The 22,500-nt window shown below is 48.4% G+C and overlaps 1 protein-coding gene across 1 annotated transcript in view; it reads left to right on the top strand.

Moving 5' to 3' along the window:
• The first annotated feature begins 11,381 nt into the window (after positions 1 to 11,381).
• LOC130387887 (ephrin type-B receptor 1-B) overlaps positions 11,382 to 22,500 on the top strand; it is a 96,201-nt gene continuing 85,082 nt past the window's right edge. Inside the window, exons 1-2 of the mRNA XM_056597182.1 lie at positions 11,382 to 11,411; positions 12,244 to 12,925. Of these exons, the coding sequence (XP_056453157.1) occupies positions 11,382 to 11,411; positions 12,244 to 12,925 (712 nt within the window). The remainder of the gene's footprint in view (positions 11,412 to 12,243; positions 12,926 to 22,500) is intronic.

Here is a 22,500-nt window from a genome sequence, read left to right on the forward strand (position 1 = left end):
GTGATTGTGGTTGAAGGCAGAGGCGCGGGGGGAGGGTAAGGGGGAGGGTAGGGGGGAGGGTGTGTGGACTATGGTTGTGCCGTTGAAAGCGAGAGGCTCGGTTAAACCATGTGACCCGCGGAGGTCACGGACAGACACTGTGCGTGAGTGTGTGTTAAAGGGCGGGGGGGAGAGGGGTGGGGGTGCAGAGCTTTTTTTTTTTGGTCGCTACCCGTCGGACAAAGGGCATAGCGGGTGGGGGGGCTGGCTGGGCGTCTGGTTACAGGGGCTTAGGCGCCCAGACCCCCCCGCACAGAGGCTGGCTTTCTTGGACGTCCAAGCGATACGCGCCATGTCCATCTGAGGCTTGTAGACGGAGAGAAAGGAAACAGGGAAAGTGAGTGTGGATGTCTAACACTTGTTTAACACTCTTACAAAATAAAAACACGGGCCAGAATGTACGGTTCTGCCTCCCCAGCGCCCAGTTCTGCTGATATTTTAACAGCTCACATGTTTTGTTCAGCGGTGTGTGTTCTGGGGGAGCGAGGGCTTCTGGAGAAGAAAGGGGAGGGCTAGACACCAGGGAAAAGTGGTTGATGAGGTAACCCAGAGCAAAGTATACAGTGTGTGTGCGTACTCTGTTTGTTGTAAGAGAAGACTCCACAACCAACTGCTTACTCGATGCTTACTAATTACCCTGTAATCTCTGGCAATGTTGTAATTAGCTGTGTGTTGGAAGATACAAGAGTGCGTGTCTGTGTTTTTGCATGCGTGTTTGTGTGCGTGTGTGTGCGTGTGTGTGTGTGTGTATGTGTGTGTGGCTGTATGTGTGTGTGTTTGCGTGGGCGTGTGCGCGTGAGTGTATGTGCATGCATGTGTGCACTGTCCTGCTACACGTGGACCGTGTCTCTGCATCAGAGTATTTCGAAGTGGCATCCCGTCGAGGCGTCCCGTCGTGGGGTCCCGTCGTGGGGTCCCGTCGTGGCGTGACCCGCCCTCTGCGATGCGGCCGCGGGGTGTGGAAGCTGGACAGGTGTTGCCCCGTTTCCGGAGCTGACTCTGCGTCGCACCATCTCCCCATCTGCCCATCTGCCGACCAGACCCACACCCCTCAATTATTAATCAGGGAAAGAAAACAGACAGGCGAGACACAGACAGACAGACAGACAGACAGAAAGATAGAGGCAAGGGATAGGCCGGGAAAGAGCAGAACGAAAAAAACAAAGGTGAGAGAGAGAGAGCGACATTAACAGAGGAAGAGCAACAGAGAGACACAGAGAAAAAAAGAGTATCATAGAGAAAAAAGAACAGAGAGAGACAGTGACAGAGAACGTGGAACAGAGACAGAGAGCAGTGACGGAGAAGAGAGAGGAGGGGAACGGGGAGAGGGAGAGAAGGCACCCCGTGAGGGATATAGGGCGACCTTTGACCCGTGAGCTGGAGCTGGCAATGAATAGAGGAGCAAGCTGCCTGCTCCCCTCAGCCATGAGAGAGCTGGGCTTATATTACGCACACGCATGTGATGTGCACACACACACACACACAAAGACAGACACACACACACACACAGGCACACACACAGTGAACAGAATCAGTACCGGAGGGGAAGAGAGTTTTCTGTTGACTGTGGAATGCGTTGAAAGTCTGACTGCACACCGAAAACAGACACCATAATTTCTTAGTAGTATGTGTGTGTGTGTCTATGTTTCCATGTGCGTGTGTGGGTTTGTGAGAGTGTGTGTGTGTTTTTAACCTTAGAAAACAGAATGTCTTCCCTACATTGATGACTCTACTTTTTGTTCAGGTGGGAAGTTAAACTGACTTGGTAACAAACGCCCTTTCTTCAAAATCCCTCTCTATATTATATGTATAAAAAATGGAACAATTATCTTGCATTAATTTGGAATGACAAAGGGGAAAGGTGTATAAGGGGATATGCATGAAAAGAGTGATCAAAGGAGGCCCTGTAAGACATTCATTCAGGGAGTTGAGTTGAGGCGTGTGTGTGCGTTCGAGAGAAGGTACATATGTGCATGAGTCTTTCTGTGTGTGTATGTGAGAGAGTGTGAATGTGCGTGTGGGTGCATGAGAGAGCGAGAGAGATTGAGTGTGGGTGTGTATGAAAGAGAGAGAATGTGTGTGTGTGCGTTTGTTGGTATTTGTGTGTATGCATGAATCCTCGTACCAGTGTGTCTGTGTGTGTGTGTGTGTCTGAAGCAAAAAAATACCTGCAATACTTGCCAGTAATGCGGGGCCTACGGTAGAGATAAATACAACAAAAAAAAACAATATGGTGCAAAAGCCTCGCTGCTCTCTCCACATCTCTCTCCACCCACCCATCAACCGGTTCGGTTTGTCTTCCTCCACCGTCCTTTCTTTATTTTCTGTCTGTGGCCTACGGAGTTTAATCTCCCCAACCGACTCTGTCTTCCAACCATCGCTCCTCCGTTTCCCTGCTTTCTCTCCTAGCTCACCCGTCGCTCTGGCTGACACACATTCAGACTTACTCAGTCTCCCACTCCCTCTCTCTCCCCCCCCCCCCCTCTCCCCTTCTTTTCGTTTTGTCTCTCTCACTTTCTCTTTTTGTCCACTGGACGGCTTCTGCTGTCTCTTTTTCAGGCTTTGTGGATCTTTTATTCCTTCACTGCACACCCACGCGTGTACACACACACACACACACACACACACACACACACACACACACACACACACACACACACACACAATCAAAAACTAACACACACACCTCCTCACCAACCGACACCCTCTTACGCTGGCAAACAACAGCCCCTAACGCTATACTTTGAACACCACCTTTTTTTATTTCCCAAAACACATACACACGCGTAAACACACACACACACACAGAAACTCACAAAGACACAAAGACATAGACTAACAAGCAAGCGAGCAATGAGCCCAAAAGCCGTAATGCCCTGCCACTCTCCTCTTCCCCGCTGTCACCCTCTTTGTGGTCTGGCCCTAAACGACCCTGCATGGGGCCCCATGGGGCCAGGGGCCTTCTAGACTGACAGCTCTCTCTCTTTCGTTCTCTCTTTATCTTCACACCTCTCTTTCTCTTTCCTTCCTCCTCTATTTCCCATCAACTGCCTCCCTCTCTCTCTCTTTCTCTCTCTCTCTCTCTCTCTCTCTCTCTCTCTCTCTCTCTCTCTCTCTCTCTCTCTCTTTCTTCCTCTCTTTCTTCCTCTCTTTCTTTCTTTCTTTCTCTCTTGCTCTTTCACTTCATCGTTTGACTTTTACTATGATGCTCACATCATGTGTGCCTTCTCCTTGTTTTTTCTCTTTGCACACGTGCGTATTTATAGCCCTTTTGTGCGCTAAATGAGATTAAAACGATCAAAGCTTATTTTTGCCTTGCAGTCTTCTTCGTACCCGATCTGACTGCGTCTTCACTGGTTCTATTCTCTACGTCTTTCTCAAAAAAATGTCTCACTCGCTCTCTCGTTCTAAAATAATCTCTCTCTCTCTCTCCCTCCAGTAATGTCAGTTCCAGCTCGTTCAACTTACTCTCGTCTCCCACTCTTTTCTCCCCCAGCGTCTATAGAACGCGTCCAAAGCGCTGATTTATTTATTCCTTTCCTGCTATAGGACCAAAGCGGCGAGAAAGCCTATCATTACCGAACAAGGTGTCTCACTCAGCGTAGAAATGCTCCGTATCTAGTGACCTCTGTTCTGCACAGATGCTCATATGTAAAGGGAGGCCTCTGGTAGCTGAGACATCATGTCTAGATCTGAGGGATAGCGGAAGACAATTCAGAACGCAATTATGACTTCTACTTTACCATTGACTCGCTTCTCATCACCACTTTTATCAAAAGTGTTTTTTTTCTGCATATTATGAACAAGCTTGTTAGATGTCTGGCAGGTTGCTTAAGGGCGCCTATCTGCAGACGCAAGGCACTGGGGATCTAACCCGCAACCTTCCGGCTGGAAGCACAGTTACACCAACGGTAGCAATGACATTTTGAATAATAGGCATATCATGCAGTCGATCTCTCTCCATGTCACGTGGGTTTCTGTGTGGGTTTCTCATTGTCATACATTCATTTGTATGTTTCTCTTAGATTTTCTATTTTGTTATTCCCACACATTCTCACACACATGCCATCCCGCCTGGATTACACACAAATTTCCAGCCCCACTACGTCTTGGCTCCACTCAAAGAATGATCCGTGTAAATTGCACTTTTCATTTTCATTTGCAATCTTTTTGTTTCGTTTTTTTTTTTCTGTGCTTTTTTTCTCCCTTCCCCGTGCTTGGTTAGAGAGAAATCATTTCAATGGCGCTGTCTCTCTCTCTCTCCCCCTGTCTTATTCTCAGCCCTTTTTCCTCTCCACTGGACAACAGAGGCTGTATTCAATAGCTTCTCATCTATGGAAGGGGCACATTGAGCAAAGCAGCATGCAAGCAGAGAAATAGCACCGACCCTCACATAACTGTCACTGCTTCAAAGCGAGCAGCACATGATTGGAAATGTGAGTGTTAATAATGATATTACAAAGGAAGAATAAAGGAGTTGCAGAAGGGTAGCGGCTGGGCAAATTGTTCCTCTGAATGGCTCAGCATGATACTTTGTGTTTTTTTCTTTCAGATTTTTTTCAGATTGCTTTCAATAGCAACACGGGGGGGGGGGGGGAGCACTTCGAAGGGATTTTACGGGCATTTATTAAAACATAATTGGGTTCTTCTGCTATCTGCTAACCCTCATCTCCCATAAAGTAACGCACAGAAAAATAAACCGCAACATCTATCGGTGAAAACTAGGAAAAACAACAAGCTGTCTCCATCTAAACCAGCAGGACTTTCTGGACACTGAAAGCAACAGAACACATATAAACACGCCGTGAAGGCCTCTTCCAATGCCCAGGGAGCCTCCAAACATGAAGTCCACTCTGATGTCTTCATCCATAAGGACATGGGTGTTGCCCGGCATCTCCTGTCCACACTCCGCGCTCCCGAAGAAGACGGATAAACGGACAGGCCGTGTTCTATTTTAGCTCAATCAAATGGCGAGGCGGTAATTATAGAGTGGCTACGCTGGGATCTGCCAGGACCTGGAGTGGTGCAGACATCGCCATTTCCTCCCCATCCATCACATCCAGCCGGGCGGAACCAGGGGGGCCGTGGACACCCCTGTAGAATAATCATTCCCATGCACGCCAACGCTCCCTATGCAACCGCCAGCCACCCCCCCACCCCCTCCCCCCTCCTGCTCCGCTGCTTCAATAACACAGCTGATCAGAAATGATAATGACAATCATGTCCATGAATATTTTAGGTGTGCATGCATGTGTGTTTGTGCGCATTTGTATGCATGACATGCAACTGTTTTTGTGTGTGTGTGTGCGTGTCTGTATGGTTGTTTTTGTGTGTGTGTGTTTGTGCGTCTGTGTGGACCTGTGTGTGTGTGTGTGTGTGTGTGTGTGTGTGTGTCTGTGTGTGTGTCAGTAAACAACTCTATATGTGAGGCATGCAGCTGTAGAATTGACATTTATACGAAGACCATGTGTCTTAAGGACCACGTTTGAGTGATTGTTTAGTAAATTCAGTGTTACAAGAACGTCCACATCAACGTTTACGTATAGTCAACTAAAGTGCTTTTTTTTCCTTGATAGTATTCTCCTTATGTTGTCTTTGAGGAACACACCCAAAGGTTGAAATGTAAATGGCCTCATTAAGTCAGATGGGTTTGTAAAAGCCCTTCAGAAAGAATAAGATATCAGGCTAGTGATTATGGTCAACACGAGGTCTGAAAGGAACAGAAAAAAAGTGAGCATCTTTCCACAAGGGCACTCTGTCCCAGGGTCTCATGTCCGACTGTAAATCCCCCGTCCTTGTGAGGACAGCTTTCCTTTTTAACGACACCCTACACTTTGCATTTCCACTAAATGGCCATTATTTATCCTATTATGCTGACTCAAAAATCCTTCTCTTTAAATGCAGATTAACCTGGGCGTATTCATTAGGAACTCCTTAAGACCGCATTCATCTCCTGCCACGCCACATTGTTCTGTTGACGGGACTAACAAATAGGCTCATTATCAAAATGGCCGTCATACGCCTGCCGCGTGAAAAGCAATCTCCTGCTTTTCTCCTCCTCCCACATACTTTGGTCCCGTAATGATGGATGAATAGACAGTCCTTGAGTGGGGAGAGCGCTCCTCTGAATGTGCTAACAAAATACTGTGGTGGATACAGATATGGGAGTCATTTTCATGTGCCAGTACACTCACACCAATGTTCAACAAGGCCATGTTAGTTTTTCCGATGATACAAAAGAAATGAAATGAGCCCGAATGCGATAGAGGAGGTTTTCCTTTTAGTCACATCTGACTGGTGTCTGTGAAGATAGCTCTGAGATTGGCAGCTGTCAGTACGCCAACTAACACCCTTCAATGCCTCCCTGTTGTGTACGTTCGTGCTAGGCATCTATGTGTGTCGCTGAATTAGCAGTCGCTAAATGGTTTGGAAACAAATATAATTGTTTTCGTCTAGTGACTGGGACACAATCTCTGTTTGTTTCTGTGTGATCAGATGTGTGTGTGTGTGTGTGTGTGTGTGTGTGTGTGTGTGTGTGTGTGTGTGTGTGTGTGTGTGTGTGTGTGTGTGTGTGTGTTAGTCACATCTAGCATGGCTGCAAGTTGAATAACAAAACACAACTCAAACGGAGCCAGGTCTCCTGTTTGTGTGTGCGGATTTGTTTTGGGTAAATCCTCGCTGAAGGCAGCTCCCGACAGCTCGCAGAGCCATTGTCAGCCGCAGAGTCTTTCCCCTCCTTTCCAAGACAGAGCTGCAACACCGCCGCAAACTCAACCAGGTCAGACGCATGAAGTCGCCCCGCTAATGGGATTCCTACACCTTTCTCTTAGCCGATTATAAGAAACCTATCAATCACGACCGCACCTCCACCAAAACAACGACGGCGCCTGCGCTGAACCGCTAAGTGGCTGCCATCAGGAAAAGAGCAGAAAAAAAAAAGAAGAGGTCTGATTGGGCGGCCTGGACTGGATTCTACTCGCCCGTCTTGCCTCGACAGACCGCTGCCCATATCCCCGGCCTCCCACCCTCCCATACATCCATCCCATGATCCAGCCCTCTCCGTCTCTTTGACCTGAGTGGCTCATTAGTAGAGTGGGTACCCCTCTCTAGTCATCCACCGGTTTCATACCCCCCCCCCCCCCCCCCCCTTCACTCTCAGCCCTGATAGGCACTCTAATCGCTAGGCAGCCCCTCTGTGATTGGGGCCCTTTCTGTGTCTCCCGGTTGGTTGCCATCGGCTCCCAGGAGCACAGGGCTATCGGTGGCTAGTTCAGCGGCTGCTGCTGCTACTGCGTCTCGCTGTTATTTTGCCCTTTGAAGGTAACGGCAGGGGATCGATGTGATGAATGGGCATTATGAGGGGCATGCCGTCGATGGCTGGATGGAGCGTCGAAGCAGAGGCCACGGCCGGGGTAGCGTCCGCGGGAATACATCAGCCACTCGTTCTCCTTCCTTTCTTGATTGCCCTCTCTTGCGATCCTCTCGCTCGCTTGCTCTTTTTCCTTTTTACTTTCTCTCTCCCTTTTGCTCCCTCTCTCTCTTTCTCCCCCTCTCTGTCACCTCACCTCATCATTTTCTCATAATTATTTAATCCATATTTTGTTTCTCTCTCTCTCTCTCTCTCTCTCTCTCTCTCTCTCTCTCTCTCTCTCTCTCTCTCTCTCTCTCTCTCTCTCTCTCTCTCTCTCTCTTTATTTAATCCATATATTCTTCATCCCTGTCTATCTGTCTGTTCCCATTCTCGGTCCAGCCAGCTCTGACTGGTCATTAACTCTGAACATTAGGGAGCCCTGAGAATCCTTAGCTCCTTCATATCTTCATAACTGGCTGCCCATTAAAAAAAGCCATAATGACACACACACACACACACACACACACACACACACACACACACACACACACACACACACACACACACACACAATGGCCGCAGCTAAAGGCAGAGTGCCGTCCATATCGCTGGTGATGAAGCTCAAAAGCTATTAGCAACTCAAAGCAAATGAGGGAACATTTGGTCGGTGTACAGATGGATGCCACGCAAAGAGGCTCTCTGTTTGTCTGTTGCCTCGTTAGCAAACAGATTTACAGTTTTCGAGTAAATCAAATGTGGGTCTTAGAAGCGGTAGCCCCAGCGCTGATGAAATATGCATACGGCTAAAGTAATTACCACAGAGACACAGGAGTTTGCGTTGGTGGGAAAGCAATAAGTCCCAAGGAGCGGACCAAACGTGGTTTGGTGATGGTTTTTGGCTCCGTCCTCTTCTTAAGCTTAATGTTTTCGCTTGTTAACATTCACTATATACCTACCTAAGTGCTAAAGGGAGGGCGGGATAATTCCACCACCTTTCCGTGACCTTTCCGTTGAAAGACCGCATGATCATCTGACGCAGTGGACTGCGGAGGAGCCGCTGTACAGAGATACAGTAGCGGCTCCCGCAAAAGATAACAAGAGATAAAAATGTATACGTAAGCCCACCCTGTTAAACTCTCCATTTTTACCCACCCCCCCCCCCCCACACACACACACTAACTCTCCCCCACTTTTATATCTCGTCCTTGACGTAAAATAAAATATCCCTCCGCTGTGGTCATTTGGGTTTCATCACGCTGTACACTAAGGTATACAAGACAAAGAGTGTTTGGTTGGGGGAGCAGCGTAGGTTGAGGATGAGGACGATAAATGGATGTAGGTGTCAGGAAATTCCATTATCACAGAGGTGGCAGGTGATAACAGCCAGCCCCCCCCCCCCCCGACTCCCACCGACCCCCTCCCATACCACAGAGACAGGTCTGGTCTCGCTCTGCTGAGCGGTTGGAGGGGGAAGAGGACAGGGAGATACAGAGCAGGGAGACTCACTGAGTGAGTGAGCACTCACTCACTCACTCACTCACTCACTCACTCACTCACTCACTCACTCACTCACTCACTCACAGACTCACACACACCGATGCAGATGTGCGATGATTGGAGGTGAGTGAGACTGTTCTGGCGTTAAATTGTGCTGTTAATATATAGGCTAGTCAAATGTGTCCTTACTGACAGACTGAGAAATGTGGAATAGTTATCACAGCCCCTTGGCTGCTATGCAACCATCAGGGAGGACAATATGTGGTCGCTAAACCACCTAGGTACACGCAGCGTGTTCTCTCCACACAAGCATACACACTCACAAAATACACACACGCACAACGGGGCGGTTTAGGAGTGTAGACGACACAAATATGAAAAGGTAAGCCTTGAAAACAAAATTACTTAGCCTCATGAAGCGGTTCTCGAAGCAAATTTAAATGTCTTCCAAGTAAATCCCAAACAAGTATTCAACAACCACAAATATCCAAGCAAACATCCCAGGCAGACAAAATGCCTTTCGATTAACATACGAGCCAGGGAAAAACACAAGAATCTGGGCAGGCATTCCAGTCGGGCATTATCCAGGACGCCTCGGGCCGCTTTCTGGCGTGAAAGATGGCGGTCATTTGGCTAGACGAGGAGCAGGGAGGACCCCCCCCCCCCCCAACGGGAGCAGACGGGGTGCAGAGGAGCCCTGGGCAGGCTTGTATTAATGAACAGGCAGTGCTGAAAGGGACAGGTCCCTGTAATGCTGATGAATGGTCATTACAGAGCAGAGACGAGGGCAGGAAGGAGGGAGAGAGAGAGAGAGAGAGAGAGAGCGAGAGAGCCGAGGAGAAGGAGGGAAGATGAGAGAGGGATGAACTCAGTGGGCACGGGGGGGCAGCGGCGGTGAAAAAAGGCTTTAATTTGCACCTCGGATTTCTGTAAACTCGTTCATCATGTCGGCAGTGTCCCACTCCCAGAGCTCCCTTTCACCTGCTCCCCCCCGGCACCCCCTGCCCCCCCCCCACACCTCTTTCGACACCCACTCCCCCCTTCTCGGTAGCCGCCCCGCTCCACATCTCCCAAACACCCCCGACGTGCTCCTGTATTTTCTCCCATGTTTTCTGCTTTGTCCTACATACTGTGACTACAACCGGGATTATTTATTTATTTTCAAGAATGTTCCATTCATTGGCTTCAGAGGCCTCTCACAAAATGCAAAGAGTCGCACACATACACACACACACTTACACTCACACACACACACACACACACACACACACACATACACATACGCATACACGCACGCACACACGCACACACACATACACACACACATAATTGTGCACAAATAAACACACACATGCACACACACATGCACACACACGCACGCACGCACGCACGCACGCACGCACGCACGCACGCACGCACGCACACACACACACACACACACACACACACACACACACACACACACACACACACACACACACACACACACACACACACACACACACACACGCGCACACACACACATGCACACACACACACCCGTTGATTGGGGTCTTTACCTGCACCCTTGAATGACATATGAACCTCTATTCAGCTCCTCTGTTGAGTGGCTGGGATAGGGTGGGGGTGTGTGTTTAGGGAATTGGGGGAGGTTGGTTCCTACCAGAGACACCCAGGTCAACCTCTCATCCTTCCTTGGTTTGATGGAACTGCCAGGGTTGCAAAAAGGTCAGAGCAGACAGGAGAGGGAGCTCCAGGAGACGAATGCTCTCGCAAGATACATGCACTGGGGTGAATGAGGCCCCCTACTCAACCATGGACACCATTAACTACCACTGCATGGCCCCGCCCTTATCCCTGCCCCGTAGGCTTTTAGTGGCAGCAGGGATACGCAGAAATAAATTGGTGAGTCAAACTTTGGTCTCAGATGTGAGCGGGAGAGAGTGATAGAGGACCGAGGGAGAGAGGGAAGAGGGGGGGACAGAGGGAGGGAGAGAGAGAGAGAAAGAAGGGATGAGTGATGGATAGAGAGAAGGTTAGAGGGGAAGCGAAAGGGAAGGTATTACTCCGTACATTGGACATCCACTGAGAAGGAAAACAACAAAGCTGCCTTATATCTTGCCCAGTGCCCTTCCATGTCCTGTTTTAAGAAGCTGGCCTTTCATGTGCTTAAAGCATTTCATACCTCACAGTGCGGAGGTTAGAAATGACACACCAACCAATTTTGAAAACTCTGTGAAGAAGCGCTACCACATTCGCTTGACTGTAAGCCTGGATTATGCTTGTGTGATACTGCATTAAAATGAATATATACCTCGGCCGGGAGATTTTTAGTTTTTCAGAGGCATGAAGGTTCTTAAAAAGATACATTTAATTGCAGTATATATCAAAAAAAGTTTTTATATAAAGAATGGATTTTTACTGTGCAGTTTTTTAGCTATTTTTTTCCTTGATATATAACGATTGCAGCCACCACTAATGGCAGGATTTCATCATGGCTGGGTACAGTGGCGGAGGCATCACAGTGCGATTGAATACCCGGGAGAGCTGCTAATGCCCATCCGCCATGCTTTGTGGGTCATGCCTCTAACGATAACCAATGCAATGCAGCAATGAGCGGAAACCAAATGTACTTCCAGCGGAGCCATCGCTCGGCCGCTGCCGTGGAGCACGGATCCACGCCTTTTTTGGCGCTGATTGCGATTCGATCGCGTATAATTGAAAGATGTCTTACGCATCATATTTTTGCCATGCCCCTAGTCGACGCTCGCATGGTCGAGGCTCAGAGGCAATGGCGAGGACTGTGCTTTTTAAAAGTAATTATTGGTACTGCTGCTCATGTGTACGAGACGCGCTACATTTGTTGAGCTTGTCGAGTCAGCTGGGTAGCCAAAAGAACTTTATTTAATTATTATATCCCGATATTCCATTCAGTTTCGTTCTAAATATAAATGTGTTTGAACATTCCCGGGTGATGGATAAACCGCAAAGCCCTAATGTGTTTGCTCAATCTGTCAATCGCAGAGTATACAGCGCTCGTAATATAACTCGGAGATAAATGAATTCATTACACTACCAGTCAAACACAATGATGGGGTATTATGAAAAGTCATAATATGTCTATTTTCCCTCTCACTCTGTAGTCTCCTTACTAGCCGGCTTTGCAGTGTTTGTTTATTGGATGGCTTCTATATTATTTACAGTGACTAATGCTATTCTTTCCTTCTCTTCTCCCTCTCCCCTTCCTCTCTCTCTCTCTCTCTCTCTCTCTCTCTCTCTCTCTCTTGCTCTCTCCCTCGACATCCCTCCCTCTCTCTCTCTCCCTCCCTCTCTCTCCCCCCCCGCCCCCCCCACAGTGGGAAGAGGTGAGCGGCTACGACGAGAACCTCAACACCATCCGGACGTACCAGGTGTGCAACGTGTTCGAGCCCAGCCAGAACAACTGGCTGCTCACCACCTTCATCAACCGCCGCGGCGCCCAGCGCATCTACGTGGAGATGCGCTTCACCGTGCGCGACTGCAGCTCCATCCCCAACGTGCCGGGCTCGTGCAAGGAGACCTTCAACCTGTACTACTACGAGAGCGACGCCGTCATCGCCACCAAGGGCACGGCATTCTGGATGGAGGCGCCCTACCTCAAGGTGGACACCATCGCCGCCGACGAGAGCTTCTCCCAGGTGGACTTTGGCGGGCGGCTCATGAAGGTCAACACGGAGGTGCGGAGCTTCGGCCCGCTGTCCAAGAACGGCTTCTACCTGGCCTTCCAGGACTACGGCGCCTGCATGTCCCTGCTGGCCGTGCGGGTGTTCTACAAGAAGTGCCCCAGCGTGGTGCAGAACTTCGCCATCTTCCCGGAGACCATGACGGGCGCCGAGAGCACGTCGCTGGTCATCGCGCGGGGCATCTGCATCCCCAACTCGGAGGAGGTGGACGTGCCCATCAAGCTGTACTGCAACGGCGACGGGGAGTGGATGGTGCCCATCGGGAGCTGCACGTGCAAGGCCGGGTTTGAGCCGGACAACGGCAACGTGTGCAGAGGTAAGGAGGCTCCGCCGCGACGCCCGTTGTGTGGTGTGGTGTCCCTGAGAGGGAGGGAGGAGTGGGAACATCTGTTGGGCGGCCGTCCGGGCTAATAACCTCCTCTCAGGGATGACTTGGAACGCCGGCCGTTCATTCTTAATATTGATTACCGTACCGTGATGGATCGCCTCCCGCTATCCTGCAGCGCACACGATGGATTTGATCTCTTTAGCGTCGTACATAAAGGAAACATCGGCCCACCCCACGCAAGAGATTTACTGCGTCATGGCGACGGGTGAGGCCGAAGGTGTTTTACGAGTCGGGTGGTGCGGCAGCGGCTGAAGAGGTGTACACACATTGATCCCTAATCTGTATAGAAACCAGCCCTCAGCCGCCAGTGAAGGCTGGATTAAAGGGTCCGGTTGAGACGTAATGGAAAGAGACAAGAGAGGTGAGATGCTGAATGCAGAAATGAAGCTAGCTACGGTGGGAAATCTTAGGTTCCATCTTTATTTTCTGTTTTTCATTCTCTTGTTTTTTCTTTTGTTTATATTATGTGTCCTTCCATGCACCTTCATTATAAATGCAGACACACACACACACGCGCGCACACACACACACTCCGACACACACACACACACACACACACACACACACACACACACACACACACACACACACACACACACACACACACACACACACACACACACACACACATTTAAACACAGATTAAGAAAAAAACTGAAAAGCGAGGGGCTCAAGGTGTGTGATGATAATGCGGCTGGCTCGGGGGGGGCTAACAGCGAGGGGCTGTATTAGCTGGCCCCCGGACATGAGCCTGGGAGTGTGTGCAGCCCTGATAAGATTGATTGGCACACATCTGTTCCGATCCATACACAGATATGCGAGTCGCCGCATATCTACAAAGTAGAAGGTGCATTCGGGTCCGTACTGTACCCTGCATTGCTCCATGGTATAGACAAACATTTCTGCACACACTAACACACAGCAAACACCTTGCACAGTCCTTGGCAAAAGAACGGTGACTTTCAAAAGCAAGCAACTATGCTTGGGCGCGTTCCTCAGTTCAGTTATTTTTCCTCATGTCGTTTCTCACACTGCTTCCTGTATTTTTCATTGCCTCTGCTCTGTGCTCCAGTGTGATGATTTTGGCGCTGGGATTATTGCAATATGGCTGTGAAAAAGTAATGTCCTGCTCTTCTTTCTGACTTTGGAGATGCAAATACTTTAGTAACTGACCTGTGATTGTCACTAAGGTCACTACAAGTTGTCCAATCAGATTTCACCAGTAATTCAGTTATGTTATAATGCTCATTGTATTAACTTGTTTTTAATATTACATTATATCTATACAAGATAAAACGAGGCAGATTGAAGATCGCTCCCTCTCATCACATTTTTCTTCATCAATTTGAAGCACAATTTATAGTATAGTAATTGGATTCCAAGGACTCCTATGTGCTGGCATGAGGCTTGTTGTGTTCTGGAAAGACAGATCCACACAACGATCATTATTAAGTGCAAAGAGTTCCCCAACGGCATTGTAGGTACACATTGAGAGGGTAAAACCAGGAGAGAAGAGCGAGTATGCATTGCAGCAGACCCACAGTATTCTCTGGGAACTGCAAAACATACTCCATTCCCCTTCTACTCATATCCAGTGGGAGGCCTTCCAATCAGAACAATCTCAACCTTTCATTTTCCCAGCCATTTCTGTTCATGTGCTTGTAATACATTATTTAAAGAGGGGGCGATCTAACCTTAAAGTGCTCCTGGACGTGGGGGTTATTACCATCAGCCAATCAATCGCCGACATCGGGCAATAACATGGCTGCAGTGTTCGTACTGAAGTAATTGGCCATTATAAACAAGGTATAAAAAAGGAGCAGAAAGAATATGCGAGCATGCAGTTTCATGCTTAAGTAATCCCAGTCGAGGAGAAGGAGGAGGAGAGCTGTGAGGGCTACGGTATTATGACGGGAACAGTTTCTCTGGTGTGAGGAAAATATTGGGAATATCACAAAGGCCAACGCAATTTGTGGGTTGTTCAAAGTGTTCCCTTTTTTATATATTTATACTCACTCTTACTGCATCCACTATATATTAACTTCAGAGCTTTGGAAAAATGTCCCCTATTAACTTTGACCAATAAACATATCCTACTTATATAGAGCTATTCTCGTCTTTGCTTGTCGTGATATCATAGCAGTGAGGCTAGCATTCCCAATCAACACTGTTCAGGCGTGATTGAAATTTGAAATGGAGTCAGCTCTTTGTGCAGGGGTGTGTATATGTGGGCGGCGTCTTTGTGTGTATGGTGCACATGTGCATGCATGTGTGTTTGTGTGTGTGTGTGTGTGTGTGTGTGTGCATGTGTGTGTGTGTGTGTGTGTGTGTGTGTGTGTGTGTGTGTGTGTGTGTGTGTGTGTGTGTGTGTGTGTGTGTGTGTAAATGAGTGCCGCTGTATGTGTTTGTGTCACTTTATACGTGTGTTTGGTACTGCATGCATGTGTGTACACTGTATGTTTGTGGGTACGCGGTATGGCATCCATTCGTCCACCCGCTGCTATACAGTTCTTAACAAGCGATGGGCCACCTGTTGAGCCAAGCCCTTCTGCAGCCTGCAGAAGGGCTCACAGAGAGAGAGAGAGAGAGAGTGAGTGAGAGAGAGACCACCTACCCCCAGCTAGGACACCAGTGAACTCTCATTAACCACCGCTCCCCAGCTCCCACATCAGCCATCAGGCCATCCTGTATGTTTCTTTCTTATTTTATGTACCTCTCACACTATGACTTCAGACCCCTCCGTCTGCTCCACCTCCCCGCCGACTTGGCGATGTTAGCAAGCTGCTAAATATTTTAACACTGCCCTGTTAAATTGACTGTGTGGTCTCCAAATAGCGCTCCACTTCCTCCATCAACGGTATTGTGCGCGTGCGTGCCTCTGTCTGTGTGTGCGTGCGTGAGTGCTTGTGTGTTTCTGTTTGCTCAGCATAAGTGGCCGGAGAGAGTACTTTTGTGGTGGCACTAAACCCTTTCACGGCCGTTGCCGTGGTTTCTCACCGACTGGCTGGCATTCGAGCTAAATAACTTGACTAAACAAACATGTGATGCATTCTGTTCTCACTCCGGGAGAGCCATGTGCTGTTTTTTTCTTTCTGTGTGTGATTCTCTTAAGTGAAGTACATTCCTTACCAACCTTATTTATTTATTTTTCTTAAAGCCCGGCCCGCCGATTATGAAACTCATGCTTCAAATACGAGACCAAGAAAACAAACCATAATGTGCGACGATTATCAAATCAAACAGATATAAGTGTGTTTAACTATGTGGTACCGTCATCTCCCCCATGACATGGCTGGTTCTCCTCTCCCCTCAGGAGGGGGGGCGGGGGGGGGGGGGCCGGGAGCTACTCTGGGCGTGTGGTGTGTAAAGCTGGCCCGACGCTGTTTATGAGGCCCACCTCCATAGGTTTTTATTCTTTTGTAATTGGCTAACCGCGCTGAAAGCTTATTGCGCCGTTTGTAGCTCTTGTCTGCGAGCCATTCTTATGCAAAGTACATCGCAGCTTTGAATCTCTCCCTTCTCCCTCCCCCCCTCCCTCCCCACTCCTCCTCTTCTCCCCCGTCTCCCCTCGGGTGACATCTGGACGCGTTCGGAGGGCCAGGGAGAGGGTGTGAGCGGTGAATAGGTCAGGCGGGCCAGGGAGGCTGGGACGTAGGAGGTTGACATTAGAGAGCGGCCGATAGTTTGTGGCACCAGTCCCTGGACACGGTCTGGATGAGGTCGCTGGGCGTGAAAGTAGAGGGCATTTAAACACAGAGTCTGGGTGAAATAGCGAAAATTAGCCACAGTATAAGCTGCCAATCCTCAAGCATTCACCTACAGTATATAACTCATGGTAAAAATCTGTGCATCCTTCCGGTCGGCCTGTTGGCACTGACCAGAGGACTTCTTATAAGCACAATCGCGGTGGGGATATTCTCTCATGGCGCAGCATTGTTAAACTCCAGCAGGCTTTTGACACATTAAAACATTAATATTACAAATATTCAAACAATTTTATTTAACATTCTGCCGGCTGACAGTGGCAGCGGGAGGTTCACAGCCCATTGAGCAAGTGTGCTTCCCTCGGCTAAGTGCCGATTCATCACGGCTGCCTTAGCACCGCCTAATGGCTGCCATCATGGAAACATGCACATGCATGCACACATATGCACGGACGCACGTGCGCACACACACATGCACCGGCTCACACAGACACACACATGCATGAATGCAAAAACGGGTGTATTTAACACAATTTACTTAAAGCAACACTAAAAGACTTTGTAACTTCTCATTCAGCCTTTCATGCTCACATCAAAAGAAGAAAAAAAATGGGCATGTGTCTTAGTGATCTAAATATAACGTGAAACAAACGTTCACCTCCACAGCGTTGTCTAATTATAACGGCGACATGGGAGACACAAACATTCAGTCGCTATCAAGGCAGGGCCGGATAAAGGGGGTGTATGCATGTGTTTATACCACACATTAAAGGTAAACCTTCACCTGCTGGGTGTCTCATCTTGGCTCAGTATATAAGGGCTGGCGCGTCGCAGGCACAGTGGCCCCAGCAAGCTATTAGAGCCAATTCCAGTCCATTTGGCCTTGTCTATTCCTGTTCCACCGGCTTTACTTCATTTGCTGAGATGCACCCATGTGCACCCGCCCCATATGCACGCGCGTGTTGGCCGCAATGTGTGCACGGGGACTCGCATGCACACAGAGCGAGAGAGATACCTGCATGACCCGCCGTCCCCGTCCACTTGGCAAATAAACACACACAAACAGACATACACACAAACACACACACACCCAAACACAAACACACAGACACACACACACACACACACACACACACACACTGCACGGCTTTCCATCCAATATGCTCCAAATAGTCACACACGGACACAAACACACAATAACACCACACACAAACACAACACAAACACACACACACAAACAAACACATTTTCAATCCAAAGTCACCTTGAGGCCCAATTAAGCGAGCCTCTGACTCCTCTTGTCCCTATTAGCGGTGGAGACGCACTGCGTGACTTGGGCAACAAAAAAGTGTGAAAAGAGCGCGATGGAGAGAAAGGCGGCGAACAGACAACAGAGCGTAGTGAAGATGGCTGAAAGACTCCTTCGTCTCCATGGCACTCAATGAGCTGAATAGGGAGGGTGGCAGGGAGCACCGGTGAAAGGCCATAGCCCCCGTAGAACGGAGTGGCCAAACACTGTCTGTAATGACCCCCAAACACACACAACATTCCCCTCTCGGTCTCCCTCTCCGCCACTCTCTTTCGTTCTCACTCTCTCTTCCTGCCCTGACATGGTCCCCCCTCTAATGACTTGGGGGGGAATGCAAAGACGCCTCTTTGTCCACTGCACATAATGCCCATACCACCACCACCACCACCATCACCACCACCACCACCACCACCCCCACCACCACCACCATCACCACAAACACCACACATGGTGGTGATCTCCTAACAACCCCCTCAGCACTCCACCTCTAGGGATGGAGACGTGGCTTCTCTTTCAATTATGTCTCTCTCTCTCTCTCTCTCTCTCTCTCTCTCTCTCTCTCTCTCTCTCTCTCTCTCTCTCTCTCCCTCCCTCTTGTGGCTTCACAGTATCCTAGACTCTGGACTGCGGGGGATTCTCCTATTGTAGAGTCGAATCATTAATGCACTCTGACATTGACTGTTCCATCTCTCCCCTTGTCCTTCCCTCTCTCTGAACTCAGATGTAGAGAGACTGCACACCCCCCCCCCCCCCAACACACACACATTCACACACACTCTCCAGCCGTCAACTTCATTGTTAACCTCTCCTTCCGTTCCTTTCTTCCTTCTTTCTTTTGCTTCGTATGCGCCAGGCTGTTTGTATCGTCTGCCTTTTCGTCTGCCCTTTCCTTCTTCCACCATTTTCTATCCCCCACGCACTATTTTGTCTTTCTTGTGTTGTTGTTGGCGGCAGTCGGACATCATGTTGTCCTCTCCCCAGTCCATCAAGATCAATCAAACAGCACCTTGGATTGGCATTGCTTACTCAATGGATTAATATTAAAAAGAAGCAAATATAATACTGACGCAGAAAATACATAGTTTCCAACTCTGCAGTGCTGAGTCTCCACAAATATACGTTGCAAAATTCTTTTTGACAGTACGTACTCTTCTCAGGCTTCTCTCCCTCCCTCCTTCCCCCCCCACCCCCCGGTTCTCTCTCCGCTTCTATCTCTTCCCCTATGGAGAAGTCTTCTAGCAGGCAGTAATGAGGGGACGTGGTGAGACTCTTTCTCTCGCTCTCTCTCTGCTACGCTCATGCTCTCTCTCTCTTTCTCTCTGCGGATTGCCCCTTGGTCCAGAAAGTACAAAGACCCTCTGCGGATTTCCTCCTGCGACCCACCCCTCATCAGTGTCCATCAATATTCACTCTCCCCTAATAAAGCAGCCAGCTCTGTTTGGCTGGCCCGCCCAGGGCCCCAGTTGAATTCTGGGAAAAAAGAAGGTCCCATTCGGTTTCCTAGAGGTTATCAGTAGGACTGATTGATGCAGATTAGTCAAGGTTATGTTGTGGAACCTGTAGACTGAAAAACTAATTAGAATTGAATTGCGATTATGGTCTGTCCAATATACCTCAGTGAGACGTGGGAAGTAGTTGGGGAGGAGAGTTTGTTGAGACATGGCCGGGATTAACTTTTCTGTGGCAATTTGTGTGTTTCTATGTGTTTTATACACAAATTGTTTCAGACAAATGTACTTATTGCATGTCGCTTTGGATAACAGCGTCTGCTAAATACCTAAATGTAAATGTAAATATACAGTGTCCATATATAAGTCTCCTAATATATTGTTTGATGGAATATACAGTGGTATAAGCTTAGGATGGCAATCTCACTTTACTCTCTTAATTGGCACAAATGTGCTCAGACCACAGAACACATGACCACACACACACACACACACACACACACACACACACACACACACACACACACACACACACACACACACACACACACACACACACACACACACACCTACACACCTACACGCACACATGCACACATGCACACATGCACACACACACACACACACACACACACACACACACACACACACAATGACTACATTGAGGGTTAAATATAGTGTCATTTCACAGCACTAATTGTGATGCTTTCATTTCTGTGCACAAGGCCAATGCCATGCTCCCTTAGCCCTTGTGATTAAACACACATGAGCACGGACGTTTGTCTGTATAATTTGTGCCATGACACCGAATGTAATCCTCAACCAATTCTCATTCCCACTGTAATTAGCCAAGTCATAACTAAACCAACCCTAAGACATCTTAGTTAAGTGGGACAATATGCAATTATCCAGGAATTATACAACTGGAATAATCTTTACAGCTTCACTCTGTGTGTGTGTGTGTGTGTGTGTGTGTGTGTGTGTGTGTGTGTGTGTGTGTGTGTGTGTGTGTGTGTGTGTGTGTGTGTGTGTGTGTGTGTGTGTGCGTGTGTGCGTCTGTGTGCGTCTGTGTGTCTTTGTGTGTTTAATTGCAGCTTTTAGTTGACATTCATCACAGCCTCTAGTTTACAGGGTAACCGCACAGTTGTTATGTAAGCAGATAGATTTTCTTGCAACACTAATAGTGTATTTATTGAGCTAGCTTGATATTAAGGAAGCTTGTCTCTTAGTTGGTCATTTTAACGGCGTAGCATGTTTCTCTGTAGATGTGTTTAAATATTATCAACATCCATATCCACTTATAGAATCACTTATCTTTATGTATTTATTAACTTTTTAGCTTTCCTTGAAATAACAAGCTCCACTATTGGCTGATCAGCGTCTATATCCAGTCGACACCAGCGGGGTGACCCTGGATCATGAACCTGATCTTACACGGCTCCGGATGGATGGGGCTGATGGACAGAAACGAAGGAATCATCCCGTCTCTGACAGCCGCGGTGACGAACAGGGCTTATGAAGACTCCCTTATTGGCCGTCAGATCTCCGTGACAAAGCCATCGATTGGCCCTTTGTTGCAGACCCTTACGCCAGGGCCTCCCTGCCACGAAACTCTGCGGGGGAGAACCCCGGAGCCTTAGACGCCGCCTGAATACCGACTCTTGAGAAGGGGCTGGAGACAGGGACACAGCGAGGGATGGAGAGAGAGGCAGAGAGGGAGCGTCTGTCCGACTGAAATTGTCTGAGTCATGCGGCAAGCTGGAGATAGGGAGACAGAGAGGGTGTGATGGTGGGGGTGGATGGTGGCGGTAAGGTGAGCTTGGGTCATGGTGTGATGGTGGTATGATAGGGCGGTTTGGGATGTGGTGGTGGTGGTGGTGGTGGTGGAGGTGGGGTAGGCAGAGGCAGTAAGCCCAGGAAGGTAAGAAAGAATAGAAATGAAAATGAGAGGGACTTGATTATCCGGTTTTTCTTTGTTCTCCATTTGTATACTGGTTTCCCCACACAGGTTGAATGGGATGGGTGCTGCTTTTCTTCACAACTGGAATAAGCAAAGGGAGTTTTGTTTGGGGACCTCTATACAATGCAGTGTGTGTATGTGTGTGTGTGTGTGTGTGTGTGTGTGTGTGTGTGTGTAGTGCGTGTGTGTGTATAGCTGCTTCGAGCAGCACAACTTTAATGAGATCTATAAGACTTAGACCCTAATCATGGTTGCCAGCCACTCTGTCACTGACAGAGTGACGATCTCTCTCTCTCTCTCTCTCTCTCTCTCTCTCTCTCTCTCTCTCTCTCTCTCTCTCTCTCTCTCTCTCTCTCTCTCTGTATGATTGAACTCCCTTCACTTCACTTTGGGTTCCTCCCCTGATTGGGCCCACAGTAAAAATCAATAGGGTGGGCTGCATACAATAAAACATTGTGGGGTACACATTTTATTTGTATTAAATGGACGGACTGCCAGCCTTAAGTAAACGACGGATTGTTAAAAAAATTAAGGGTCCTTAATAACTAAATGCTTGGCTGGGTGACGTAGGTCTCGCTTAGTTACTGAGAGTATCAACGTGATGCCATCAACGTCTCTGTTCTTTTTGGTTTTACTTGCTTTGTTCCATCAACACAAATATATTTGAATACAAAGGATAAACATTGCATCCCGACTGCACTTATCTTGATTGTGATTGTGTGACCGGTTCTGTAGAAGTGACGTTATAGTCACTGCATTGCGTACATTGTGGCCCTCAAATAGGACATGATGGCATGATACAGAAATGTACAGTTTAGAGCTGAACTTGTGTGTGTATGTAGTAGACGTCACACTGGAAAAGGCGAAAGAGAACGGTAGACTGGGATAGATCTAAAGCCGGTTTCACACCACCACGCGGCAACTTGCCGCCTCCATTCATTTCAATGAGGGAAGGGCGGTTACAAAAAAGCGGCTGTTGACCAGGAAGCGGTTGCCGCCCAGGTGAACGCACACAGATTTCGCCCTACCGCTCAGCTTTTTCCCGTGTTGAAACTTTCGGCGTCAGTAGCAGCAGCAGCCGC

This window comes from Gadus chalcogrammus, chromosome 8 (assembly GCF_026213295.1).
Source record: "Gadus chalcogrammus isolate NIFS_2021 chromosome 8, NIFS_Gcha_1.0, whole genome shotgun sequence".
NCBI lineage: Eukaryota > Metazoa > Chordata > Actinopteri > Gadiformes > Gadidae > Gadus > Gadus chalcogrammus.